Here is a 27,999-nt window from a genome sequence, read left to right as displayed (position 1 = left end):
TACTTTAAAATGTCTCGTTTGTTTAACTTTGTTTGTCAAAAATTTAAAGTAACACTCAATTGCTTCAATTCAACTTTAAACGAAACAACTCCGTTCATGAGATCTCATTGAGAAAATAATTTTCGATTTACTTGCTCTATCACTTGAAATGTTTTCGACTAAGTGCGCTATTGGCTGGAAGTAAGTATTATAAGTTTTTCCGACGCATGCAGCTTACGTTACGATACTTTTCTTTGTCTTTAAATACGATAAATTATAAATAGTAAGGATACGATTTACGTGTCTGGAATTCTTTTAAAATTTTTTTTTATTCTTACATTTTACTTTTAAATATAAAAAGCATAATAATCATTCATTATATGACATTAGATATTATTTGTTAAAGTGTAAAAAAAAAAAAAAACATTTATTAATATCCCATTTATTTATTACAATCGAGTTTATGGCATCTACATTTTAAAAATATTTTTATCAATAAATCAACAAAAATATATTATTATATCAACACGAAGCACATTACGAATAATGTAACATTAAAACATAGACATATTATAGAACACACATACAAAAATCTACAGATATATGTCCCACAATTACATAAAATTTTGAGAATTCTAACTTTTATTAAAAAAAACATTTCGTATAACATATTGTATAACGACTCGTTTAATTTTTAATAAATAAATATATATTCATAGTAATAAACAAACTTGTCTGTCAAGTAAAAAAATATTATAATATATAATATCTTATATTTACGATTTTACGATTAGATTTCCTTTATCTCGTAGAAAATCACAGTCACGAAAATTGTTAAAGGAATGATGGAGATGAAAACATATTTAGCTTATATAATAAGTAATCTATTTACAAAATGTTTAAATGGTGGGCTCAACAAAGAAAATACTGGCTATACATTGGCTTAATAAATTAAATATATGTAATATTATATACTAAGAGTACCAACATTTCATTATCATATTTTATCCAGCGTCTTTCTATATCAAAATATCACACAACTTATACGTTCACTTACGACCTTATCTTAATTTTTAACAATGATTGACTTAAAATCACGCAAGAAATGAAATTCAAACTACTGAATATTTAAAAAAAAATATTTTGGCTATTTACCAAAATTAAAAAGTATTATCATGCAAAAGTTATTACTGAGATTTCTAATGCTACTAAACTACACACATATTTAATCAAAATTTGTAGGAGATCAAGATTTATTTTCAGTTATTTAATAAGAGTAACAATAAGTATCAAGAATAGAATTTATCATGCGTTATAGGATTATCTATTTGACTAGACCATTGACATTGATGTAATTATTGGAAATGTTTTGAGGTTTCTTCTCCAGATCAACGTCGAACGTTATGTAAGTGGGGTTGGTTACGGCGCTATTCTGATTATTTTGTGAATTCTTAAAATTATATTGTTTCGTTTCGAATACTTCGTCTGTTTCTTCTTCGATTCTCGGACACATGTTGAGGTACGGAGAGACGTTACCATCATAATCCGATTCTGACCCACTTCTGGCAGGCAGGTTGTTCAAAGTTAACATAGGAGTCAACTCGGATCCTTGATCAGAGGTCCTTGTGTTCAATTTGCGTGCGTCAAAATCAAACTTCGCGCTCTGAGCTCTTGGACTAAATATGGACTGGTTAGTTGGACTCATTTGTAGATAACCTTCGTCATCTGTAAGTACATTACAATAACAGGATGCTTAATTATATTTGCAACTTGATGTATTTCAACTTAAACGATCATGCAACGTAAATAGCAGTGAATAAGTCTAAAAGACAACAATAACGATGTTTATTATCAATAATATTTATGTTAACTAACTAATTTAGAATATTAATGTTATCTACACATCTCGTTAGTAAGGTGACGGGAAGACACATGCTGTTTTATAACACATATTTTATTACCGTATAGGATTCAGTTGCGTGATCAAAATGGTGTATTTTCTATTCCGTCTGACAAAAGGAAAATACGCTTATATGACAAAATATTAAGGAAAATCTATTGAATATCATAATTATATTCTATCGTAGATGGGATAAAGGTTATTTTTTATGCGATTAAATACAATATTTTTTAACGTTAATGGATAAGTGTGAATAAACAATTAACTCAGTTTGAATACTTTACAATATTATAGTTTTTATATAATAAGAATTTTTTTAGTTATAAGGTAGGTACCTTACTTTTTACTTTAATCTTTGTTTATGGTTATGATAAGTGAATAAAAAATATAACATTTTTATTCTTTTCTCAAATTAGTTTAAAAGCGATTAAATCAGTTTCAAATCAATAAACTAGCAATCGGTACATTTTAATACTTTTATAGCTATAGGCTACAGGGTTTGTCGTAGCTCGCGTGCCTCGTAGAGCTCGTAAAGCTGCTGTTCCTGCGCCTGAACTCAGTCCCGCCGAATTGGATTACTATCTCATTAGAATATGAGAGTAAGGGAATAAATAACGCATCTCTATTTGTACAAACTTTACAATATAGAAGATATTGACTATTCTCCTTTGAGAACGGCCGCCTTGACGAAAATCGATCAGAGAACAACAGGGACCAATAAATATTAATTATTTTGATGTTCTCCGATGGATATGATTATCAAGCTTATATGTAGACGTATTCTTATTGATTTCATACCGTGCTGTAGTGTTGGTGTTGGCGGGAAGAAGCTCTTGGCTTCGTTCACATAGTGATGCGGACTCGGCGTCACCATGTTGTTGTAGTCGGGCGCGCACATCATCGCCAAATAGTCCTCTTGGCCTTCGGATTTTACGTTCAGATCCATGTACGCGGAATTCAAATCCACGTAATGCTAAAAACAAAAAAATATTTATTAAATTATCTACATCTATCAGTGACCATTTTTAATTGGTCTCTTTCTATATGGACTTATTTTTTATAGTTATTTCTAGCAATTTGTACGTGTAAAATAATTACGAATCATAATATAAGTTAAAACAAATAAAAATATAAGTTAAACAGTTACTAGTAAAATTGGATTTCATATAATAAGTATTTTTTCGATACAGATTTTGTTGTAAAAAAATGTCTTACATTTCGCACATTATCCTCAAGAAATGAGCCGAGGATCTCTTGCAGTTGGCTGAAATTTGGTCGCGCTGTGGGCTTTTGTTGCCAGCAACGAAGCATCACGTCATATAGCTTGTTGTCTGCATACTGTGGTTTATCGAGACGATGCCTAAATAAAAGGGCAAATGTCACGATATAAATAATAAAAATACTTTATTGGAAACAATTTGTTATATATTACAATTAAAAAGTGAGAACCTGACTTCTAAACTAGTGTTAAACGTGCTTCAGAAATCAATTCCTTACAAGGCTATTTTGTTACTTTAAATTAGTCCAAACCGTGATTGCTTTAGTGTATTTTTGTACGTGCGTGTGTATGTGTGTGTGCGTGTAAGTTTGCGTAATAATTTTGACAAGCATGGAGTATGTATCTATTTAAAAGCTTGATTTTTTCAAGATAGTTAGTCCCTTATTCATAATTTAACTGTTTTAACCATGCTTTGATTTTATCGTTTTAGATATTATAAGCTTGTTATTAAACAAGAAAAATAACACAACAAGATAGCCCATTAAGAAGCACGATGTAAAAATAAATATAAAATAAAAAAAGTATCTCTTAGAAAAATATACACGAGTTTTAAATTAGTTTATTCTTATTTCAAAACGGATAATAACCGGTTTATTTGGAATCTGTCGCATCAACCAACTAGGTCATTCCGCTTTAAAGTATTAAGCAAGTAAGTTAAGTTACAAGATCCAATAATGATGTACTTAATGAGCATATTTTATGTTCAATGTCATAAGTTATCATTGAAATATCTAGTTATATGATTACAATTCTTTGGCGTAAGTGTTTTGAATGCTTATAAAATAAAAGTTTGTTCTTAATATATTATATTTAGCACATATATTATTTATATTTATATTACTAAAACTTTAATTATAATTGACGTTTTGTTCCCATATCCGATCCGACTTATTTAATACTTTAATCAAGAGTAGAATACATTCGTGGATTTTTATATACAATTAGAAATTACTAACCTCAATTAGTTTACTGTTTATTTTAACTTATTCGTAGTTTAAAAATAAAAATCGACCTGATCTGGAAAATTATGAAAACCTTGGATTCGGTTACAAGAGATGTACTAAAACTTTCTGTGGAAGATTTGGATGTCTCAACCCTCGTAAATTCTGCGGGGAAGTGTATCGGCGACAAATGATAAGGACAAATAAATCGGTTGGTGCTATGTTTTTTTTTTATATATATATATCAAACGAACTATTTATAATGAAACCGAAATCTTAAGTAAAACATGTTTAAAGCCGGAGCTAGTCGCTAAACTTATAGTTCGTATTTTATGATGAAGTTATCCTATAATTCGTCTGTTTCGGTTGAAACTATATGTGTAGTTTTAGCAATTTGCGAGCAGCCTTATGCATTATTAATACCATCGTCGTGAACTAAATCAGCGTGAGCGTAAGTCGTATCACATACCTTGTTCTAAAATAATTTAAGAAAATTATGTTAATTGAATAAATGAACTAAGAATTACCCATCTGACAGCCACTGTACGAGACTCGTTGGACTGACGTTCGGATAAGGAGTTTTAGCAAGAGAAAATAGCTCCCACAACACAATTCCGAACGACCAGACATCAGATTGCGTAGAAAATATCCTGTCGGTCATACATTCAATTGCCAACCATTTCACTGGAAGTGGACTCTGAAAAAGGAAAAAGAATATATCGCCGTTAATAACAATCCTTGAAGAAATATAATCTAAATGTAATGTAAGATCTCATTATATCATCATATATATTGAGTTAAAAGTGTGTTTAACAATTATGCATTTGATAAACCAAAACAAGTTTTGGGTATAGGTCTTAAGTCTTAATATAAGAACGCGTTTTTATTTCAACGCAGTTGAAATTACACTCAAGTATGGAATTAATATCTGTTTAAATTATCTTCGATTGAAGTCTCCATTGACCATTTTTTAAGAATTAACGAAGTTCCTCCGGTTCTCGCAAGATTGAGTTTAACAGTGATTAAAATATAATAACTGCGTACAAAAAAAGTACACAAAAAAGCAAATAACGATATAATTAAACTACATAACTTGATTGTGTCCAAGATATTAAAATTCTATATAAATTATTAAAGTTTATTACTAAATTACATCGTTACAAATATATTAATGCCACAAACTATTTCCAAGAGAGCTCTTGACACCTTTTACATAAACTAAAATCATTTCGGTACTTGAGCTCTCCTATAAAATATGGTTAAAAAATAAGAACTACTCAGCGGATTGACGAAAATCGTTTTAGAAGTCTTTCTAAAATAAAAGAAGAACTTAAAGTTCGTTCGAGTCGCTCTATAATACGGGCCTTAGTGTTCATACGTAAGTATAGTATTATCTGCGGTCTGGAGCCCGATAAAGCCAAGAAATAAAACAATTTCTGAATCACTGAAAGTAGTGGGAGATCATTTATAAACTAAATCCTCTATTCTGGGTAAACGATTTAAATAAGACAATGGTACTAGCGAGACTGGTCTTTGTAAATTAAGTTACCGAACTTAAAAAGTTATCGCGACTTTGGGATTTGGATAACTAGTTGGACGAAAATATGAGAGACGTATTTGAATGATTCCTAAAGTCAACTATTGTATGTGCTTTAACTTCTTAGTTAACATGCCTTAAAATATACTACTAAAATGCCATATATATATTTACATTCTCTTGCTTCTTGTATTCATCATTTTTATAAATGCTTCGCGCTAAACCGAAGTCGCATATTTTAACTATATTATCTTCAGCTAACAAAATGTTTCTTGCAGCTAAGTCGCCATGTAATACCTGAAAAGTTTAAATAAATATTAAAAAAAATAAAAAAAATCATACAATGGTAGAATGTTGTCGATGTAAATCGAACTCAAAATAGTTTTTCAACTTAAGCTTTGATTAAAATCTATGTCTTCTAAATTACGAAGGTAAAGTAATTAATGTTTAATGTATACTAAACTTTGCACTCAACCCTTATGTAGTTGATAAAATTATTTAACAGATTAATCGTTACAGAATTTTATGATAGAATATATTAAGTATATTGATTATAAAGTATAATAATGAATAATGTTTTTTTTTTTAGCATTAGCAGCCTTTAAATTTTCCCACTGCTGGGCTAAAGGCCTCCTCTCCCTTTGAGGAGAAGGTTTGGAGCATATTCCACCACGCTGCTTCAATGCGGGTTGGCGGAATTAGACACATGCAGGTTTCCTCACGATGTTTTCCTTCACCACCGAGCACGAGATGAATTATAAACACAAATTAAGCACATGAAAATTCAGTGGTGCCTGCCTGGGTTTGAACCCGAAATCATCGGTTAAGATGCACGCGTTCTAACCACTGGGCCATCTCGGCTCATGAATAATGTAACAACCTCTAATATATAATATACCTACGTAAATACTTTGATTCTATATATCATAAGGATAATGTTTTCTTTAATTGAAATATGGAAATATTACAAAAGTGTCCAGTAAATAATATCGAAAGGTTATTTTTTGCTCATTGCGATAATTGTTATAATTGTCACTGAGCTAGCAAATCAAGTCAAATTCCTTTATTCAATATACGAGTACAAGCATTACACTGACATATTGACGTGAAATTAAACACTAACAGCAGGAAAAACAATTTATAATGTGAATAATATCTGAAAACAGCTAAGATACTTAATTATCATAAATATCGTTATATGAATATATTCTTCATAGGATATGATAGTATATATTTATATTACCCACCTTTCTATTAGCCAAATATTCCATGCCTCTTGCAATTTGGAAGGCCCAAGCTAATAGATCTCTTGAAGTCAACGGTCGTGGGTTACGTCCTTCAAAACTATAGTCACTCTCGTAATTTGATCTCCATTCCGGTTGAACATAACCCGTCTCAGAAACTGAAAACAATAAGAACAAGACGTATTAATATTTTTAATTACAAGTTCAAATTAATAAATATTTTAACTTTAAAATATTAATTTAATTTTAAATTATTTATTTTTGGATCATTACCAGAAAATTATAATAAATTTCTTAGGTCACATATTGCTAATACATGACAGGTCTACCATGCATACAGCATTTTGACCAAACGGATCGGTCATTTATCAAATTACCTGAACAAAAAATAAAGTACAGCTTGGCGCTAAAGAATCTAATCACATAGCACTTGTATCTACTTCTGTTTCCTAGTTAGCTATTAGTAGCAGGAATGAACGTTTAAAGTGTGTATATTTGTATTTAATACAAGTAGCATATTATCAAGCATTTTTCAAAATTAAAAATAGCATACGAAATAAAATAATAAATTCTACGTTACAATTCATGAGAATGAAATAATAAACGAAGCACGACACAAAACAATTAATTGATTATAAACGTAATTGGTGCAAATTTATCCATTTATTCAAGTTTATATAATATGTAATGTGTCCATCATATAATATATAATGTCAAAAATAATATATTTTATGTCTGCTAAGTAAAGGAAAAATAAGCGTTTTTTTGTTTATGTTACTTGAAAATACTTCATTAATAACCTTAATGCCAACAAGCACTGCAAATTATTTGAACTCGATCGGATGACGTAAACGAACGCATATAATACGAACAAAAATGTATTTATTATTTAAATATATAAATACTGATTTGTAATGTAAAGAAAAGGTCGAATTCGATATTTAAAATTCGAATATTAAGTACACCAATTACGAATACATTATTTACCTCGAACAAACTCCACATGCTGGTTAGTATTATCTGTGTACAAATTTAGAAAATTTCGATAAAAATTCTCCGAATTAACTACTTAGTGATTATTAGAATTCAGGCCATGTATGTATAAGCCCAGCCTAAAGATTGATCCGTATTACTTAGAATAATTAATCATTATAAACAATTCATTAAGGAAAATTTATAGGAGAGTATTGACCGTTCTATTTTAATTTATATCACAATTTCATTTAATTATTTATATGTTCGCTCAATTACATAGGTCATCTAGCTTTCAGTAAATTATTGAAGTAATTACCTTTCCTGCCAGACCTATTTGTATTGGCGGTGTTTACAAACGTGTGATCCGTTTCTTGAGTGTGATTAGAACCGAAATAGTCCGACTGCATGCTGAAATTAGAAAAAATAAAAACTCAATAACGTACAGAATTTATTCTTTGAAAAGTATCTAATTAATAAACTTTACAATCTTTAATTAGGTATATCTCTTTGCCCACGCATATGAAATTATATTTTTTTTAAATTTACCCGCTACTTCCTGTGCTGTACGAAAACGCTCTGTTTTCTCTACCGAGATTCTTCTCCTTATTGTCCGTTAGTTGATCGATAAATACTTCTCGATGCTTCTGCATGTAATTGTGTATGTTGCCGAACTTACAGTATTCCACGATTACAATCAATTCCCCTGTAACACAAACAAACACGTCACTCAGCTATTAACGCGGCGTAATAAAAATAGAACAGGCGGTAAAGGCGTGTGCTCACTTAATCACGCTTTAAATAAATATTATGCAAAACGAAAAATGTTATCTGACGATTACACCATTGACATTAATTTCATTGTCAATGTGCTTCCAACTGTAACGTATAGTTATTTTGGGTGTAGGTACTTTGTACTTGAAATAAAAGTTAAATAAAAGGTACTCAGCCCTGACGTCACAGTCTATTTAAACCTAACGATTTAAATAGTATTATTTTGATCGTGTTAAGGTAATGAAAATTAATCCAAAGAATGGCTTTTAAATGTTCAATTCTTAGTATTTCCATGCTTTTAGATTTTTTCGTTTTTTTTTTTTTTTATTAATTTTTTTATTTGAGAAATTAAAAGAAGCATTGCAAACTTAACGATGAACATTATATTTCTTATTTGTTAATCATAAAAATATAAATATCAATACACACTGACGAAAATAACCGATTTCGCTTTCATGAAAATGATTTTTATCTACGCTCGTTTTGATAGCCTCGTCGTTTAACTAAATTAATGACAATAACAGTTACGAACAAAAGTTTGTTTTTGATTTATCTATTACATCTGTCGCGGCTCAGTCATAATGTTTTATGATATAAAACATGTACAAGAAACCAATTTATACAGCCAAAATATATTTTCTAATATTTACGTTGAATGGTATCTCTATATATGTTAATATTATAAGTATATTAAAATACTCTTAAAGTTTTTTAAATTTTCACGATTATTTTTAAAATTTAAAGACATGGGTTGATATGTACGTATCAAAGGATAAAATCTTAGCAGACATTACAAATACGAAGCCTCTTTTCGTTAAAATTGTTTAATCTTTATACCTAATTACATAAAGAAATCTCACCTTCGGTACCGAAAATAAATTTCACTTTCAAAGCGACAGAAGACTCACTTCCAATATATTAATTTAATATTAATACAATATTTTAACAACACTTACTTTTCCCAACATTTTTCGTACAGGCACCAAGTAAATTCACAATGTTGACGTGTTTTCCAAGATGTACCATGATCTTTAATTCCGATGCCAGAGCCTTTATGTACATATTATCAGCGGTCTTCTTGACCATTTTTACGGCAACCGGCGTGGTCTCCTCAGCATTGATTATACCACGGGCTTCAGCTTTATATACGACGCCAAACGCACCTGCGCCTAATTGCTTCCCTGAAATAAAATGTTTTTTTTTTTGTAATCTCTCAGTTACCTTTTTTATCGCTCAACGTTAATTTCTTGAGGATGTAATATTTGCTTGTTTCAATTGGTAAAATCCATCAATATGTTAATATGGGAACATGAATAAATTAAATGTACTAGCTTAACATGTACCTTGTTTAAAATTAACAAATTTTTTTTTTTCTTATAGGTATTATAAAATTGTGCAATTCGAAATATGTAGATATAAACAAAAAATAATTGGTCGAATTGAAACATGTATGTAGACTATAAAAATATTTAAGTGGTTAAGCTGGACGATAGTACTAACGTATCGACTAAACTAAACTAATTAATCGATATAGAAACCGTCTTAGTTTTCTATTTAGTATATTTTTTAAAAGTCGGTATGTATCTATCTATCTATCTATCTATATATCTATTTATCTATCGTTTATAGTTTAACAGATTTTAGATCGTACAAGAATATTACCTAAAATAAGCTTATCAGCTGGATACTCAAATCTCTCATCATAAGGCAATAGTTCTGCTTGTTCGTCGATACCAAGTTCTGGATTAAGTGACCTCGTTACCCCCTCTTTGAAATATAACAATCCAGCTGCAGCTAATTCTTTCCTAAACTGTTTCTCTTTACGTATCTTCCACACAAGATAAATAATCAACAAAACTAGACAAAATAATATCACTCCAATTATACTGAGATATATAGCAGATTTAAATGGTGATTTTTCTGAAAATTTTATAAGAAGAAAATTTAAAAACATTCACCTAAATAAACAAATGAATAACTCAAGTAGGTATACAGAATAAATCGTTTACCTTTTATAATCAGATTGTAAGACCTGTGCTTAACAATACCTGCGCTGTTAGCGGCGCATTCATATTTGTTGTAATCGTCAATCGTTTGCTTTATATAAATAGTCGAGTTCACAGTTGTGTAATTTAAATAGTCCACGAATATATCTATGTTACTATCATTATGCAATACATCGCCGTTCTATGGAAAAGTTACATATTTATCAATGGCTTTTATTTGTTTATAGTCATTATTACTCAATATTTTAAAATTTAACTTGAATTAAACATTTCCGAAGTTTAACTTCTATGAGTTCATCAAGTAAAATGAGTGAGTGAGTTTGCTAAATACAATAAAATTAAAAATGAAGTTATATATTTCTTACTCTATGCCAAGTTATAACAGGCGGTGGAACAGCATTAGCTTGGCAAGAAAGCATCACTGGTAGGTATGGATTTATTTCTTGATCTACATCCTTTTCTGGCACTGTTATTACAGGCAGACGAGTTGCTGAAATTAATATGCATTATGTAGCAACACAAGGCTTATTTCATTTAACCTTATTTCGACTTTTACTTGATTTGGTGTTTATAAAGTGAAGTCAGAGGAGATACAATTAAAATTTTTCATACTATTTTTGGACAATACTAACGTAACAGTATTGAACTGCTCACATGAAATATAAAACATAATTAACATGAAATACAAGGCTTTGTATTTTACATACCTGCAACCGTGAAAAAAATTGTTTGACTTTCACTAGAACTGTCGTTTTTTTCTCCAATACAAGTGTAATTGCCTTCATCCTCAATCGATATTTTCTCTATTTCCAATGTTGCAATCAATGAGAAGGGAGACGTTCTTACTGTCACTGAAATTTACGTAATATTTTTACTTTATGTTAATAGTTAACTGTAATATATAAATTTTATTATTAATCTAATAGGGTAGAAAGCATGTATGATGCCATCGTACCATTTATATTGTGGTTTTATTTGATTTACCTCCTTCAGAACAGTATAATTTAATTTGATTACACCTACCGGTATCTACTCTCGACTTGTTATCGTCTCGTATCCATCTGACGTTGATAAAGTTATACTTTGAAGCGTAACATGCCATCCTAACACGTTGACCCTCAGGAAACCAAGCCTTGTCGGCATTCTTCACTCCAAATCCGCCGGATATCTCATACACTAGAAGATTCCTTGCCACGGAATCGTTTCCTATTGCATTATATGCATGACATATTATATTTCCTGAAGTCTGTACAGGTATTTTGACAAGAGAGGACACTTTAATAATTGACTCTACATCAGTATTTGTAGCCTGCAAAAGAATTAAAAATTACATACCTTACAAATACGCTTTGTTCAAAGTCATCAACATGCTCGACATTATATAATACCTCGTAAGAATTTTCCTCGCCGGTCTCGTTTATGAAAATCCACTTTAGTTTTGGCAAAGGATATCCAATAGCCTCACACTTAAGCGTCGCTATTGAACCTAATAAATACTTTTTGTCGACTTCTGGCCCGAATTCAACAAGAGGAGAAGCTAAAATTAAAACTCTTGGTATTAATTGAATATCTATGTTTAAATAGTTTTCATCTTAAACTTGACCGTATCCTCATACTAATACGATACCTTTTACTCTTATGTCATATGTTAAATTAGAAGTTTCGTATTCATTGCTAGCGACCATTGTATAGTTTCCAGTATCTTCAATAGTCAAAGGATCTATATTCAGATAAACAGAATCAAACTTCTTGGTAATGTTATATTTTTCTTCGTCTTCCGGCAAGTCTTTACCATCACGAAAACTGAAAATATTTTGTCATAGTAAATTAATTTCCATATGCTTATATAATTCAACTTATCTTGTTATAATAAATTATTTTCACTGTTACGAGTAAATCATTTCCTAGTTACTTACAAGGCGAAGCTTGCTGGAGGATATGCGTTCACAATAAATTGCAAACGAATTGTTTCTTGCATAGTTTCGATTAGATCAAGATTTCGGAGAGCAGATTCCACTTTAACATAACCTTTTTTACCTATGAAATAATTAATCGAAATAATTATCGTAAAAAATAAATAAATTATAAATACGCTGTTATGTATTGTTGGAGTTAAAATATTTTTTATACTATTATATCTCATGCTCGGCTTTTGATAAAAATATCGTTACAAGTGTCAATTTTTTTTCTCACAGTATATCTAACCCAGCGACAATGTAAGTAGCATGGTGGAATTAACTTTAAATATTTCTCCACCTCTCAATAGAAGTTCTTAGTCTTATGAGTAATTCCTTGTTATTATTAAATTCACGTCAGCTTCCGTCATTTATCGATAAATGCTCGAAATATTTAATGCACTTTCCCATCATCCACCGGGATGGCTCAGTGATTAAAACGAGTTCATCTCAACCGATGATTGCGGGTTCAAATCAGGCTAGCACCATTTAATGTGCATGTGCTTAATTTGTGTTTATAAATCATCTCGAAAAACATCGTAAATTAACATGCATGAGTCTTATTTCAATGAAAGAAGCGTGGTACAATTAGTACCAAAAACCTAATGCTCAAAGAGAGGGGAATTCTTAGCCCAGGAGTTGGACATGTACAAGCTTATCTTTACTTTTCCATCATCATAAAGTGGACGCACCTTCCAATAATTAATTAATAATTACATTATTATTTAATTCCGATTATATCATAATCGATTACGACTTCACATCTATCAGTATGGTTTACTTACCTATATATATTTTTACAACTCTCGCTACACGATTATCGATTGGATTTGTACACTTGCATGTATAGTTCCCGGCGTCGTTTATCGTCGCATTCATTATGGTAATACTATTGTATAAAATTTCGCCTGTTATATTATGTTCATTTGACTCAATTCCAATACTCTCCTTAAAAAAGTTTAAAAAAAAATAAATTACTAATGAAACAAACAACAACTTTTCATCTTTTAATATTTTCTAAATTGTCTTAAAGTTAAAATTTCCATGCGAAATATTACCTAAATACATATAAATACACATGACAAATATGTAGGTTATAAAATGAGTAAGTTCATGATTACGGTGGTACTAACCTGTGACGGTTCTGGCCGTGGAATATTCCATGTTAATTTGACTGCCGAATTAGTTGTGTATAATACTGTGCAGTTGAGGGTAAAGGTTTCACCCTCCAAGAAATACTTTGAATTCATTATAATCTTTGGCGTCGGAGGCACCACGTTTTTATCTTGAAAAAAAAAAAGCAGAAAAAAATATTTTCGATTTAATTTTATAAAATTTATTTGATAATTTTTTTATTTTAATAATTACTGTAAATATTTTAGGGTTAATTATTTATTGGAAAACAAAACAAATTACTTTGAAAATAACTAAAAAGTATTATAAAATACTGCACGTATAACTTTTTTAATTTTAAAATAATATTAGAGACATTAATATTTTAATTGATTTAATTTTAATGAAATGAATATCATTGTATTTTTTTAACAGTTTTTAATACTTTCCATAATAACAGAATAAAACAAGCGCGATATTCCACAAAACTACAAAATAAGCATAGTGCTCAAGAGAAAATAAATATAACGTAAGTAAGACATGTATCTGTGTTCAATAAATTCAAAGCAACAATTGATTATTAAAAAGAAACGATAGCTGAAAAAAAAATTATAACAAAAAGAAAACTTTTTAATCTACCACTTCAAAATTTTGTTTCAAATTATAAATTTCGATTCCTACTTCGATTTCTCGTATCTTATTGAGTATAAGATATATTAACTCATAACTCAACATTCATTTTATAATATTATGTTTGTTCTTTAATCACTAACTTTATGATACTGATTTGCTGCGACACTTGCTTCGTATATTAAATAAGAGCTAGAATCTGTCTTTAATGTAGCATTTATCAACAATTGAAGTTAAATTTGTCGCACAATTCCCATAGTTTACTGATATGACAATGATTTAAATAAGTTTATTATTTTCCGTCGCTCATAAAAATAAAATAAAATTTTTACTATAGAAACCTAACCTAACATAAAATAAATAAATTAAATCGTGCAGTATTTGTGAAACAGCATCTAGAAACAACGCTTTTCAATTTTTTTTTCTCATTCTAAAATATATAGCGCAGCAGTTACGCAGAAATATTTTTTTTATTATAAAAAAAAAACATTTTTCAATACTTGTAATACATAAAAAGCCTATATATTTTATTGTACCATTTTTTAAAGTTTTATTTATTACCTAAAAAAATCAATTTCTCATAAATTCTGTTGTTTGTACTACAAATTATTACTGATTTGCGATTAGATTTAAGAAAATATTTTAATGCCGTTTCTTAGTTTTGCGTATTTTTCTACTTAAATTTGCATTTTAGAAACAACAGTAAAGCGCTGTTTACTCGTATACTCAAAACGTGCCAAGATAAACAATGTTGCTATGAATGGCATATCTTAAATAAACTAAAATTTATCCTCCTACACTGTTCGTTCTCCATTGTTCGATCTTATATCTATATTAATATACTAGTGCAAAACGGGTCAATAAAAATACAAAACGTGTTATTAATAAAACAAAATTAATACAATAACAAAAAATGTTAAATTATTATAAGTTAGTAAATTAGTCTTAATTATATTAAGTGAGTGCACAAAGATCATACAGAGCACCACACCAAGTAAGAAAAGAAGTAAAAAGTACAAGCAGCAAGCCGATATACGCAAAGGATTAACTTTGGTTTAACACTGAATGTAATAACCATCACACCACGCTACCTCGTTACGTGACATCAAGATATCAGCACTATCTACTTACAAATTGTATATTTCGTTTCATTTGCTTTTCCTTGGTGTCCTTCGCATAAGTATTTACGCGACTTACGCGATTTCACTAAAAATCCAATCTTTGGAGAGTATTTTGAAATTTCTGGTGTCTTGTTACTCTGCTGCTATTGTCAATATTACCAAATAAATAATGTGTTGTTAGTAGGAACATAATTACCTCAAAATTATGTTTTTCAATTTTATATTTAACTCGATATTTTTTATTACGATTTACAACACTATTGTTTCAATATTTTTTAAATAAATTAACGTTAAGAAAATTGAAAAACATTATTTTACTACGTTCATTGCAAAAAAAAAATCTAAACGTATGCATCATAAAAATAAATGTTATTTAAAAATAATTTAATATTTTTTCCAGTGAACGCAGCATATATACGTTAAGATAAAATCACACATCATCTAATCACCTACATTTATTTACAAAAACGTAGCTTCGATCCGTTAAGCCTCGTCTCTCAAAGACACAAGTGAAAATAGATAATGTAACATCCAAGAGATTGTTATCGAAGGTGAACCCGATTTTGGGGCTAAAATTGTATACTCTGTATTCATTGTCTGCAAATTCCTGAATATTAAGAATGTTGTTATGAAATTATCTCAAGCAATCAATAATTTGAAGTTACATGCCTTAGTTACTTTAGGTCTCGCAGCATTAAGCGTTAGTTTTATTCGTAAGCCTTTAATGAGACAACGTCAGTTTTAACATGCATTTTATCATTTCCGTGATAATAATCATCTATTTTTCTATTCGAATCAAAACAGTGATCATTGCCCCATTTCACATTTATGTTATAACTTGTTAAGTACATAAATTAGATTTTACGAACCATGCATGTGTAGTTTGTAAGCTATTGGTTTTGTAGGTTTTATAAGTCAAACATAATGTTTGTTTGAAGCAATTTGATGTATTGTTTCGGTTAAAAGTTGTTTATATATTTTAGTAGTTATTATATACATACCCCTAACAACGTAACGTTAACATCGGGTGTCGTAGGTCTACATTCGACTAAAATAGTGGTGTCATTTCTCGTTATTACGACCTCCCTCATTGGCGCTAGTAAGCTATTCGTTTCTAAAAGTACCACAAGTCAGCGTTTATTATTAATGAAAATGATTTAAAATATAACTAATGATTAAAAGGCAAAATATATAGATCTCACCATCAACGTAGATGTAAATATATGAGATGTTATTCGTATTGAAAGGTTCTTCCATAATATTTTTTAAAAAATCAGTTTCGTTCATTGATTTATTGAAACAAGCGTAATAACCGACGGTAAATTTGTCAACGTTGTACAAATCGAGCGCGGACTCGAATACATTCGGATCATCGGGACTCGATACGTCTCTTAATACCATTTCGAAAGACCCTGTTTTCTCTTCCCCAATTTCTTGTTGCTTTATTTGTACTGGATGATTCCATTTACAATATATTGTAAAGTTTTGGCCCTCTTTTAAAATTATTTCATTTTTATTGGGTATTATGGTCGGACCACTCGTTTCTTTATCTGAAACCACAATTAAGACTTTTTCTTATTTCTATTTATTCATCATAAATCACTACATAAATCAACTAATAAATAAAAAAAAAATCTTTTATAAATTACTTAAAAACAAAACTATGTCAGTTCTTTTCTTAAAATCTTAATTAAAAACTGATGGCTGATTAATATACAAACACATACATAGATATATAACCCGTAATGCCCTGATAAATGTCACACAATAGTGCAACCGCACCTATGCTTCTAAAATGAAAAGAAAATGAGCGTTTCATGGAAAATTTCTCACAGCCAATTTGTCAACGTAACATGTAACATCATCTATCGGTAATGTTAACCAAGTAGTTAATCATGTAGGGAAGACAAACATTGACAACCTTGGCAAGAGTTAGTTTAGTGTTACAACGTTCCGATGTAGGGGAATATAAGTACGAATTGAAGTATGACGAAGGAACATTGGAACAAATAAGCCTATCATGCTAATGGTACGTGTAACGTAAGACGAGGTACCACGACAATGTATTGAAAACTCTATTAATTAGCTCGTGTTCGGGGTGTGACAAACAAAGGTGCGGTCAGCATTCGGTAAATTAATCCTACCAACAAGATGGCGAATGAACCACTCTGTCGCTAGCTGATAACAATTGATTATATCAAACTTTGGAAAAGAAATTACTCAATTAATTGATTAGGATCCCGTGGACTATCTTGTTAATGTTTTAGGTATTTCAGAGAAATAAAGTGATCTAAATTAATATATTCTTAATACGGTTTCACCAAAAATATATAAGTAGGATATAAAATATATAAAAAATGTGCAATTAATGAAATTAAACAAGCACAAATACATCTCACTGAAGACTTAGATGTTTTATTTACATGTTTTCGCCTTATATTTTTATTAATCTTTTATAACTATAACTATGTATATATATACTTAAAGAATGATGTTCCGTATTAAATATAAGTGATCCGATCTTTTCGTCCGAATTACGTTATTTCTTAATCGTTTCTTGAAAGGGTAATTATATCCAAACTAATACTAATAGTAATGTGTTTATATACGTAAAACGTTTAAAATTATGAGTAATTAATATTGAAAATGTTTAATACTAGATATGTGAGTCAATTTACCGGGAAGTGAGTGAATAGTGAATGCTATTGTTTAGCTTATATCGTATATCACCATGAAACTATTGAAACTGATTTCGAAATCATATGTCACATTATTTGGAAACAAAAGCCCCGATAACCATTCATTGTTGACGAGAAAATGGGCATTAACATTTTTTTTTTTTTATTTCTACGCCAATGAAAAATATATAAAGCCGATTAAGGACATGCCATTAGAATATAGTTTATATCATCTGGATAAATTTTTAAGGAATCCCACTTTCATCTCTACTTCTAAAATTAATTTAGCCGCGCCGACGTTAAGTTATCCTTAAATTGTTATCTTCTATACATGTAGTAAAATTGGAGTGTCTTTTTGTATATATATAAAACTAAAATAACCGCTTTTTCTAAATGCACATGTATATTATATATACCAAAATAACATTTTATTTTTTATTTTTGTCTGTCTGTCTTTTTATTTCCGCTAATCTCTGAAACGGCTGGACCGATTTTGATGGGAATTTCACTGGCAGAAAGCTGATCTAATAAGGAGTAACTTAGGCTACAACAATATTTTTTTTGTCAAATTCAAACGCGTACGAAGTCGCTAGCACAGCTAGTAAATAATATAATCTTTGCATTTTTGTTGCGGTCTTTATTCTTACATTAGTTATCTCACGCCTACTATGACAACTTGTAAGCAGGTGCGTCATTCATAACAATGCACGCCGATAATCTAACATATTGGGGCGCGCTTTCGTTTTTTTTTTATGTTATAGGAGGCAAAGGAGCAGGAGGCTCACCTGAAGGAAAGTGATTACCACCGCCCATGGACATATGCAACACCGGGGGGCTTGCAGATGCGTTGCCGGCCTTTAAGGAATGAGTACGCTCTTTTCTTGAAGGTTCCCAAGTCGTATCGGTTCGGAAAAACAGAGTGACTCACAGTGAAACACAGATTGGTTGTGCGAGGCAGAAAATGTCTTAAAAATCGCGCTATAGTAGATTTTCGTTACTAAATAGCAATCTATAGCAACATGCCTCCGATTGCACCTCACATTTCTATATTAAGAATCACAAGCTTGTTTATCTCTGTGCCGTGTTGTTCGCGGACAGGTTATTTGTTTCTTTATAATAATTTATTTCAAACCTACAAGTTGCGTAAAGAGGCAAAGTGTTTACCAAATTTTATTTTTTTATAAAAAGGTTATAAACAACTGGTTCATTCTTTTGTAAGAATTATTTATCATTAAAATGTTAATACAAAAATATTACCTAAGCAACTTTTTTTCTTATTGATACTTCAATCGTTAGGTTTTACGTTTTGGTTTTTTGTAATGATAAACAAAGTAAGACTTAGTAACATGCTAAATAAATATACGTACATATATACTCTCGAAAAACATCCTTCCCAGGAAGTTATTTAAGAAGATACGTGTAATAAAGAATTCGAAAACGAAACTATCTTTAAAAGAGATCTTTGCGTAACACGCTTTGTTTGTAAATTCGTGTTGCTAATTCTAAAAATATATGAAGCATATATTTTGGCAGTTTATCTTTGACTTTATCACCCATCAAAAATATATCAAGTAGAAACGATTATTATTCTTGTTGCTAACAAGACTCTCATTGAGTTAACAAGAATATAACTACTTGTCAATTTTGTATTTTTAATAGGGATTCCCGTTAAGTGTAATTATATAAGTCCTTTATATAGAAAGATATATATTATATATGAGTAAAATATATATATTACATTATTGAAAAATATATTGAAAATTCGCAAACAGAATGAGCCGAATTGACTAGAAAGTGAAAGAGTTATTTATTTAAAAATCTGCAAATTTATACGTTCGTTAGACATCTCTCAGTATAATAAAACTATTGTATACAGTTGTCGCCGGATGTCCCCTTTAAGATATCAGAATATACATCCTGTAACTAAAATAATTGTGGAATGAGGCATTTCCTTCTATTACAAGCAATGAAGCAAAAACGTACACAAATTTTCGTTTTAGAAACATATCCAATGGTCAATGTATATCGTGATATTAATTACATCATATGTTTTTGAGGTACAAGAATTGTAGACATCGTCGATAACAGAAGCCAAAACACAATTTTAAAATGGCTTTTTGCCTACATACACATTGCACAGATAATGTGTATAAAACGACGTCGAAACGAAAATTTAAAATAAACATGATATGATATGATATATATAATATGATAACTTATATACTCTAATAGACTAGGAGTGTAGATAAACAAACAACTTTGACCTTGAACTAACACGACATCTTTGGTCGAGGTCTAAAATAATCTACCATTTACTGTTCCCTATGTCATCTGTTAACTGAACTGATTGGAAGTAAAATTAAAGTGAATTTAAATTATAAGTTGATTAGTTGTGTATAATATAGCAGAGCTATTTCCAAATCTCGTGGAATATGTAAATCTCAGATTTGTTTATTTTTAATCCTTCTGCCATTTCAATATAAAATAGTATTCCTAATAAAATTACTAAGTGTTGACAGTGGCGCAGTCGAAATCTAAAAAAATTTTTGTGTATTTAAATTGAAATAACTTTAGATGATACAGTAGTTTTAAAATCATACTAAGATAGTATCTTTATCGATTAGTTTATGTACGAGTATATATCATATTTTAAACAACGCACAAAGTAATCGTAAACAAAACGAATGTCATATTTAACATAATATAAACCCTGTATGTACAAAATAGTTGCTCAGAATAGTCAAGGTGTTATCTTAGTTATTCATTTGAGAATATATCTTTTTTTTTTATGGCATTGGTTGGTGGACGAGCATATGGGCCACCTGATGTTAAGTGGTCACCACCGCCCATAGACAAAGGCGCTGTAAGAAATATTAACCATTCCTTACATCACCTATGCGCCACTAACCTTGGGAACTAAGATGTTATGTCTCTTGTGCCTGTGATTACACTGACTCACTCACCCTTCTAACCGGAACACAACAATACGGAGTACTGTTATTTGGCGGTAGAATATCTGATGAGTGGGTGGTTCTACCCAGACGGGCTTGCACAAAGCCCTACCACCGAGAATGTGAGTACCACCGAGAAGATATGAATAAATACTATACTAAAATGAGGAAGTATTGCACGAAGCGATCTCTCCGCGCATACCTTACCAGTACTACGTACCGGACGCATATACGAGTACCTCACCTTTTTTTCTTATACGATATTTTAATAACGTCGTAACTCCTAAACTATTAAAATTTAAATATTGTGTTATGAAAATAAACGTACTTATAATGAATATATAGTATATATATAAGTACGTGCATGTATTTTTATCTCATGGATTTAAGTATGTTATATTTATTCAATACTTTATTATTATTGTTGTAGAGTTCACTTCCAAGATATCGTTTTTAAGCGATAAGACCTTAGATGCCTTTGTACATCTTAGCCTAGACATAGTTATACTCTTTTTTTTCTTTCTTTATATGGTGTACAATAAGGAGCATTAGTTTCTGTTTTGTCTGATATATCTAATACGAAATACATTTTTTGGTTTCGCTATAGTTATTTCTGAAACCAAAAATCGCTGGTATTTTTTTTTTATTTTGTATTAAAGAACACAATTCAACATTCAATAATTAATCTGATTTTTATACAAATTTTAGGTATTGCTTCATTTTCGTGTTCTGCGATTCTTTAACGAGAACTAGCAGATTGAGTAGTTACTTATTTTTGAACCATACTTAATATGACGAATATCAATTTTTGTTTGCGTTCGCCATACAATCTTTCTGACTACGAGTAAATGATACAAATATAATAAAAGTACATGCAATGTTGATCTCTTGATTTTATTGTAGAGCTTAAGTCTGTCTTGAAATGATAAGGTTAATTACAATTCAAATAAAACTCACTGCACACTAACAAACAAAGTTATATACCAATATAACAATATAGTAAAAACCAAAAGGTCTTATCGCTTTAAAAGCTTTACTATAGGCAACCTTTAGCTAGAAGACAAGAAATTGAATAAAAAAAATGAAGAAGAATGCAAATATGTGGGAATTAAAAATGAAACACAAGTTATAATTTATACATATTTAAATAGGTATACATTTTGTACAACAATTGAGCAACCACAGTTACTCACATAACTAAACATCTGACTTTTATATTGAATGGACTGAAAATGATTGTGTATCAAACAAAGAAGAATGGAAAGCGGTTAATAAAATTAGGTTTTTATCAAAATAAAAACTTCATGAAAGCCTTAATAATATAAAACATTTGTTTAAGAGACTTGGGACTAAATATAGTGTTTAAATAAACAGGATAAAACAGACGATTAAAGGAACATGAACGAAGGCGGTTTTCCCAATCGAGCTTTATAAAGAGAGTGACAGTCATGTGGTTATATTTGCGAAACGTAAACTAAGTACAAAGGTTTTGATAAGGTGTTTGAATATTTTTTTCTGTTGTTTGTTTGGTTGACGTTAGATACTCTACACGATGAATGTATTTGCAACGGTCAATGATAAAATAACCTGGAATTTAGCTGAGAGAATAATTCAATTGTGTTTTTTTTTAAGTTTAGTTTTTCACAAAAAAGGTCCATTTATATCAAACTTTCACATATCTGACGAATAATAAATATAAATGTTGTTTATATGTTATATATTTCTTTAAATTTACTCGTACATTTATATAAAGATATCGTGTTTGTAAGTGAAGATTATTATATAAAAAAATTGTGCGACGGCTGTTCACGTCCGAGCTGCAAACGTTATGCCTTAAATTCCGTGTTTTATTTCTTATACATAACATTTTGCGACACATTCTGTGTACACTTAGTTTTAATATTTTTTATAATCATATTTTATAAAATATTATTGATTGTATTCATGAAGATATACGCACATACCCTATTACAAATCAAATCAAATCAGTTCATACTGGATTATAAGATAGAATAGATCAAACTATTTAGGTAATAAATAACTGCAGTAATAAAAACAAAACTACAATATATTTTTTACTACTTTGATATTTGTATATTCAAACAAAGTACTTTTTTCACTACTAGGTATTTATGGCTTAAGTAACAATTTCAACTAAGATTTTTTTTTTAACATATCGTTTAAGTAAACGCGATAAGAACCCTTTTTGCCATTTTATTACATGTAACGATAAAAATTACCTAACTATTAAAATCTTTTTTATTACAATATTTGTTTGTTTAGAAACGTAAACATCAGATATTCAACCGCTAAATAACAGTACACTGTATTGTTGTGTTCCGGTTAGAAGGGTGAGTGAGCCAGTGTAATCACAGGCACAGAGGACATAACATCTTAGTTCCCAAGGTTGGTGGCGCATAGGTGATGTAAGGAATGGTTAATATTTCTTACAGCGCCTTTGTCTATGGGCGGTGGTGACCACTTACCATCAGGTGGCTAATATGCTCGTCCGCCAACCAATGCCAGAAAAAAAGAAAATTATCTAGGCTGTATTTTAATAACATTTTTGGAAACGAAGTTCTTTAGCGCACTCTAGATCCAGTCATTTGGCGAAGATCCTTCATCACCCTTTTGTTTAGTATGTATATATGTTCTTACACGTGTATGTTTATGTATAGGCAATAGGTATACTAGTGTCCGCCCGCGGTTTAGGATCACTGTTAGATTCACTGCAGTAGAGACGTACGGCGCAGCGTATTACTATTTTATTATTATTATTTTATTTTTATTTAATAATGTAAATATTTCTGTCGAACGGTGTAAATTTAATTATAAGTGTCTGTTATATAATATATATAGTGAAATATTTCGTACTACTTAGTGTCCCACAAAACTTTTCGTTTTTTTTTTATTTACGTAATATTCACAAAATATAAATTACTACATAATAATTACAGGATAATTACATAATGACATAATAATTATATTTATGTATACTTATATGTAAATACAATTAATTTACTATCGGAATGTTCCAGACTCAACTTTATATTGTGTTTCCTTTAACTCTCAGCAACTACAAGGTAAAAAAAATTAAAATATTTATATATTATATATAATATTATTAAGTAACAAGGATAAATATCCTTGTTACTTAACAATATTCTTTTTAAAAATTCAAATAATAAGTTTTTATACAATAGGTAGGTAGTAGGTATGTAGTTGAAGTATCATGTATATTGAACTTGAGGTATCATCAAATGACTTAATTTATTCAAAATGAACTACGGGCAAATCATATGTTGCTCAAAATTGAGACAAAATTAGCACAACATTTATTTAATTACGATATAAATAACGTCAGCTAACCATTTATTTGGTAGATTTCTTAACATTTTAGATGTTCAAAACATAAAATATGTTGGACTAAATGTTGTCCTTGCAGATTTTCGACCTTGGCTCAACAAGCATGTTATATCGATGGTTTAGCTTATCACAAAAATCTGATAATAAACGTTACATTATTTCAAATAAATTATACAATAAATTAGAACGCAAAGATTAACCCTTCCAATGCCAAAGGTTTATTAAAAGACCTTGTATGCTTGACACGATAGGAAAAAAATCATTACAATTATAAGTAACCACAATAAAGCGGAATATAAGAGGTTCAAATCTGGACAAGCGTTCCTGACCTTTCAATTACTTTAGTAGTGTTACCATCAATGTCGTACTCTGCGGCTAAGAAAAACTTCCGCCACATCTATGTCCAGTATCCCGCAGTGAAGTAATGTGGAATAAATGACAAAATGTACCTTCGGCTCGAATAAAAAAAATCAATCTAATGCTGGTTATTTATCTATAATCCTATTTACTTTTTTTAAGCACTCTTTACGACTTTCACTATTAGAAAAATGATAAATATTTCATGTTCGACTCACTCTATTTATTTTTGTAAAAAAATATTTTCAATATTTATTTTCAGGTGCTGAGAGTATTTTTGAATACAAACCCCAAAACCTCTTTACAGTCCAAATAAAAAAGGGAATGATTAATGATATAGATAAATATTTTGTGATTACATACCTAAACTATCCCTATAACAATTTATCTTGTATATATAAGATTATTTATTTATAAATTAAAAATAATCATATATATTTCTATTGTGTATGACTTTGGGAATACAAATTGTAAATGTACTTTTTGTAAGGTTTCCGGATTTCTCAATTAATTCTAGCTGGATATCACCCTAAATTATTTAAAAAACTGAAACGAAATAGGTCAATGCTAGCTGACAAAAATATTCTGGTTGGAATTTACTAAAGTAATGATTAAATAATTTTATTTCACCATCATTTTCAAAGTAATTAATTATATTAATATACGTTATTCGAACTTTATTAAAATCAAAATATAGAATTCGATCTTGACAAGTTTTACCTTGTTTAATGTTAATATTTAATTTGAACATTGACTTGGACACGACCTTGAAACGGTCACCGCTTTTAATAGCAAAAACAGAGTAAGTCCCTCGTTGATACAATTGCGTACTAAAGACTTGATGAAAATAATCATGTCATTGTTACATGTAAAATAAGACTGCGTCTAAAAACGTCTATTTATATAAGTATATGCAGTCTTTAAATTAAAGCTGATATAACAGCTTTAATTTAAAGACTGCAAACAACGTCAAATATATATAACTATGTTTGATATGTACCTAATGCCTGTTTATCGGAATTTGTTCTGTATATTTCTTCTAAGAATACTAAACTAATAAGTAGAAACAAAAGCATATTTATTCTTAATTGCAGTACACAATCTTCTCTGATCTAAGTAACTATGACTCATTGTGTTTTGACTAATTCGCCTTTTCACAAGATGCTGAGATTTTATGAGTCATAGATACAAAGCCCTTACTGTAAAACCAAGAGACAAATCAGTTCCGATTAGGACGAATACGATGTCTGTGAGTCAACTTCATTCAATGTTGTACTATGTATGTATACATAGTACAATATTAATCCAGTCGTTATTTATCAATAATAATATATTTAATATTTATTATATTCTGCTGATACAATATCTAACACTGCAATACCACCACTTTTTAAAGGATTTATTAACCATTTGAGGATTTAAAATAATCATTGTGTAAATAAATTATATTTCGTCTATCTTTCTTTTTATATTATTTTATTTTATCTGAGTTTCATTCATTTATTTTATATATTTAATTAAATAATATTAACTATTATTATAAAATAAAAAACAAACACTGATTATATGTGTTCTCATTAATCGATCAATACACGAGACGATTTGATATGCTATTAATTAGGTGCCTAATTGTATATTTACTTAAATTTGATAACAACAAAAATAATTTCAAACACAGTAGCGTCAAATCAAAACAAACAAAATTAAGTTGGTAGCGCTCCCCGAGATGTGATTGGCTTCAATTAGGTGTATTAGTAATTTTTTTATCAGTATTTCTTATCTGTGCACAATTTGTTAGCACAATTGCATAGCATCATTAAATACTTACAAGCTCTCCATAATTCCATGTTTTCTGTAAAGCAAAGCGGCGCAGACCGCTTACATTCCTTATCAAGTAGTATATTACATTGTTATTGTACTAACGTTAAATCTACTACCAAGCATTAATTCCGAAATTAGTCAACAAATTATGTATGCAAGATGTTGCCGAAAGTATAGTGACAAAGTATTATTGGCATTGCTCATACATTATTCAAGACATTTTATATTAAAAGAGTACAAGCCGTTTCAACGTTCGTTCAATCTATTAGCAATATCTTCGTCTCGCATTAAAGAACAATTTGCTGGAATAATAGCTTTATGATGGATTCTAAAAATACTATTATTATATAAATTTCAATGCTTTATACATTACACCCACAAGACGATACTAATGGCCTTTCGTCATTATTATTTTTTACACCACTAAGTGAATTATACGCTTGTGCCTTATTGATACAACTAAAGGCCATAAAAAAAGTAAAAGTAAAAAGTCATCATAAAACAAAAACAAGTATTAAGTTCATATATACAGAACACGAGAATGTATGATTTTATTACAAGTCAACGAAAATGAAATTATATAAAAGGTCCACATTAAACATATTGGTAACAATTTCCTATATCCCGTCATATATTAACACGTATACTTCGAAATTAAGTCACGTTTATGCAAACATTATTCAATAACAATTGAAACGGCTTTGGGTTTTATACTAATACAGAAGTGCAGCAAGAACTTATACAAATTCTTAGTTAGAATAGTGACATGTTTCCATGAATAGTTAGAATTATTTCATACTGTTAATCCGATAGGTTAAGATATGTGTTCAAACCTGGTCCTGTGGAGTTGCTAAGTGACATAACTTTCGGGCATGTTACTATTATTCCGACAGCAACTGTTAATAACTGCCAGCTCCGGATAAAATTCATTTTGTCAATTTTCTTACAAATACCAAATTAAAATTTTAAACGTATGCATCGGCTCCCATGCGTATGTTATTATAAAAACCGTATTCCAATCGTACGGAGCCGATTAGACGGGTTTATTTTAGTTAAGTATCCAATCTATTGCAGTTCGAAAACAGACATCCTCATCTCATTCACAGCCGATGAAAACACTTAAAAACTTTAGAAACACTGAGTCACTTCTCGTTAATCTGCGCTGTAAATATTAATAATATAAATTCACATTTTGAAACTTATGCGAACACTTTTCGAATTTGTTTGCAGTATGGTAACGTATTAAAGCTTGATATAATTAGGTCACAGTAAAAGTATAAACTATTGTAATACGCGGCACGTGGCGAGTGAATCGGCAACGCGGGCAACTCGCAGCGTCTACTCCGACGGAATGTACGAACTACAATCGTCCAAA

At 29.8% G+C, this 27,999-nt stretch overlaps 1 protein-coding gene across 6 annotated transcripts; it reads right to left on the bottom strand.

Annotated features, from left to right (window-relative positions):
• Positions 1-704: 704 nt before the first annotated feature.
• LOC125063856 (vascular endothelial growth factor receptor 1) lies at positions 705-27,999 on the bottom strand. 6 transcript variants are annotated; one of them, XM_047670522.1, is made up of 23 exons: positions 27,458-27,997; positions 16,654-17,001; positions 16,453-16,565; positions 15,905-16,058; positions 13,721-13,872; positions 13,373-13,535; positions 12,549-12,669; positions 12,260-12,435; positions 12,021-12,169; positions 11,656-11,941; positions 11,340-11,483; positions 10,998-11,122; positions 10,636-10,813; positions 10,289-10,546; positions 9,583-9,807; positions 8,402-8,558; positions 8,172-8,263; positions 6,884-7,038; positions 5,811-5,933; positions 4,627-4,796; positions 3,095-3,239; positions 2,678-2,852; positions 705-1,704 (listed from the first exon to the last, which is right to left on the bottom strand). In XM_047670522.1, the coding sequence occupies exons 1-23, from the start codon at positions 27,552-27,554 to the stop codon at positions 1,304-1,306; spliced, it is 4,107 nt and encodes a 1,368-aa protein (XP_047526478.1). In that variant the 5' UTR covers positions 27,555-27,997; the 3' UTR covers positions 705-1,303. The 6 variants fall into 6 exon arrangements, with proteins under 6 accessions (XP_047526478.1, XP_047526479.1, XP_047526481.1 ...); XM_047670523.1 differs by lacking the exon at positions 15,905-16,058 and adding an exon at positions 15,462-15,594; XM_047670525.1 differs by lacking the exon at positions 15,905-16,058 and adding an exon at positions 15,462-15,591.

This window comes from Vanessa atalanta, chromosome 4 (assembly GCF_905147765.1).
Source record: "Vanessa atalanta chromosome 4, ilVanAtal1.2, whole genome shotgun sequence".
In the NCBI taxonomy this organism is placed as follows: Eukaryota; Metazoa; Arthropoda; class Insecta; order Lepidoptera; family Nymphalidae; genus Vanessa; species Vanessa atalanta.
This window is presented reverse-complemented; position numbering and strand designations above follow the sequence as displayed.

Excerpts from the sequence above, each read along its gene's own strand:
- LOC125063856 (XM_047670522.1), bottom strand. The coding sequence starts at position 27,554 with ATGAATTTTATCCGGAGCTGGCAGTTATTAACAGTTGCTGTCGGAATA. Across the intron at positions 13,536-13,720 it reads CACGGCCAGAACCGTCACAG|GAGAGTATTGGAATTGAGTC; the intron begins GTTAGTACCACC and ends AACTTTTTTAAG. Across the intron at positions 12,170-12,259 it reads ATATGACATAAGAGTAAAAG|CTTCTCCTCTTGTTGAATTC; the intron begins GTATCGTATTAG and ends TTTTAATTTTAG.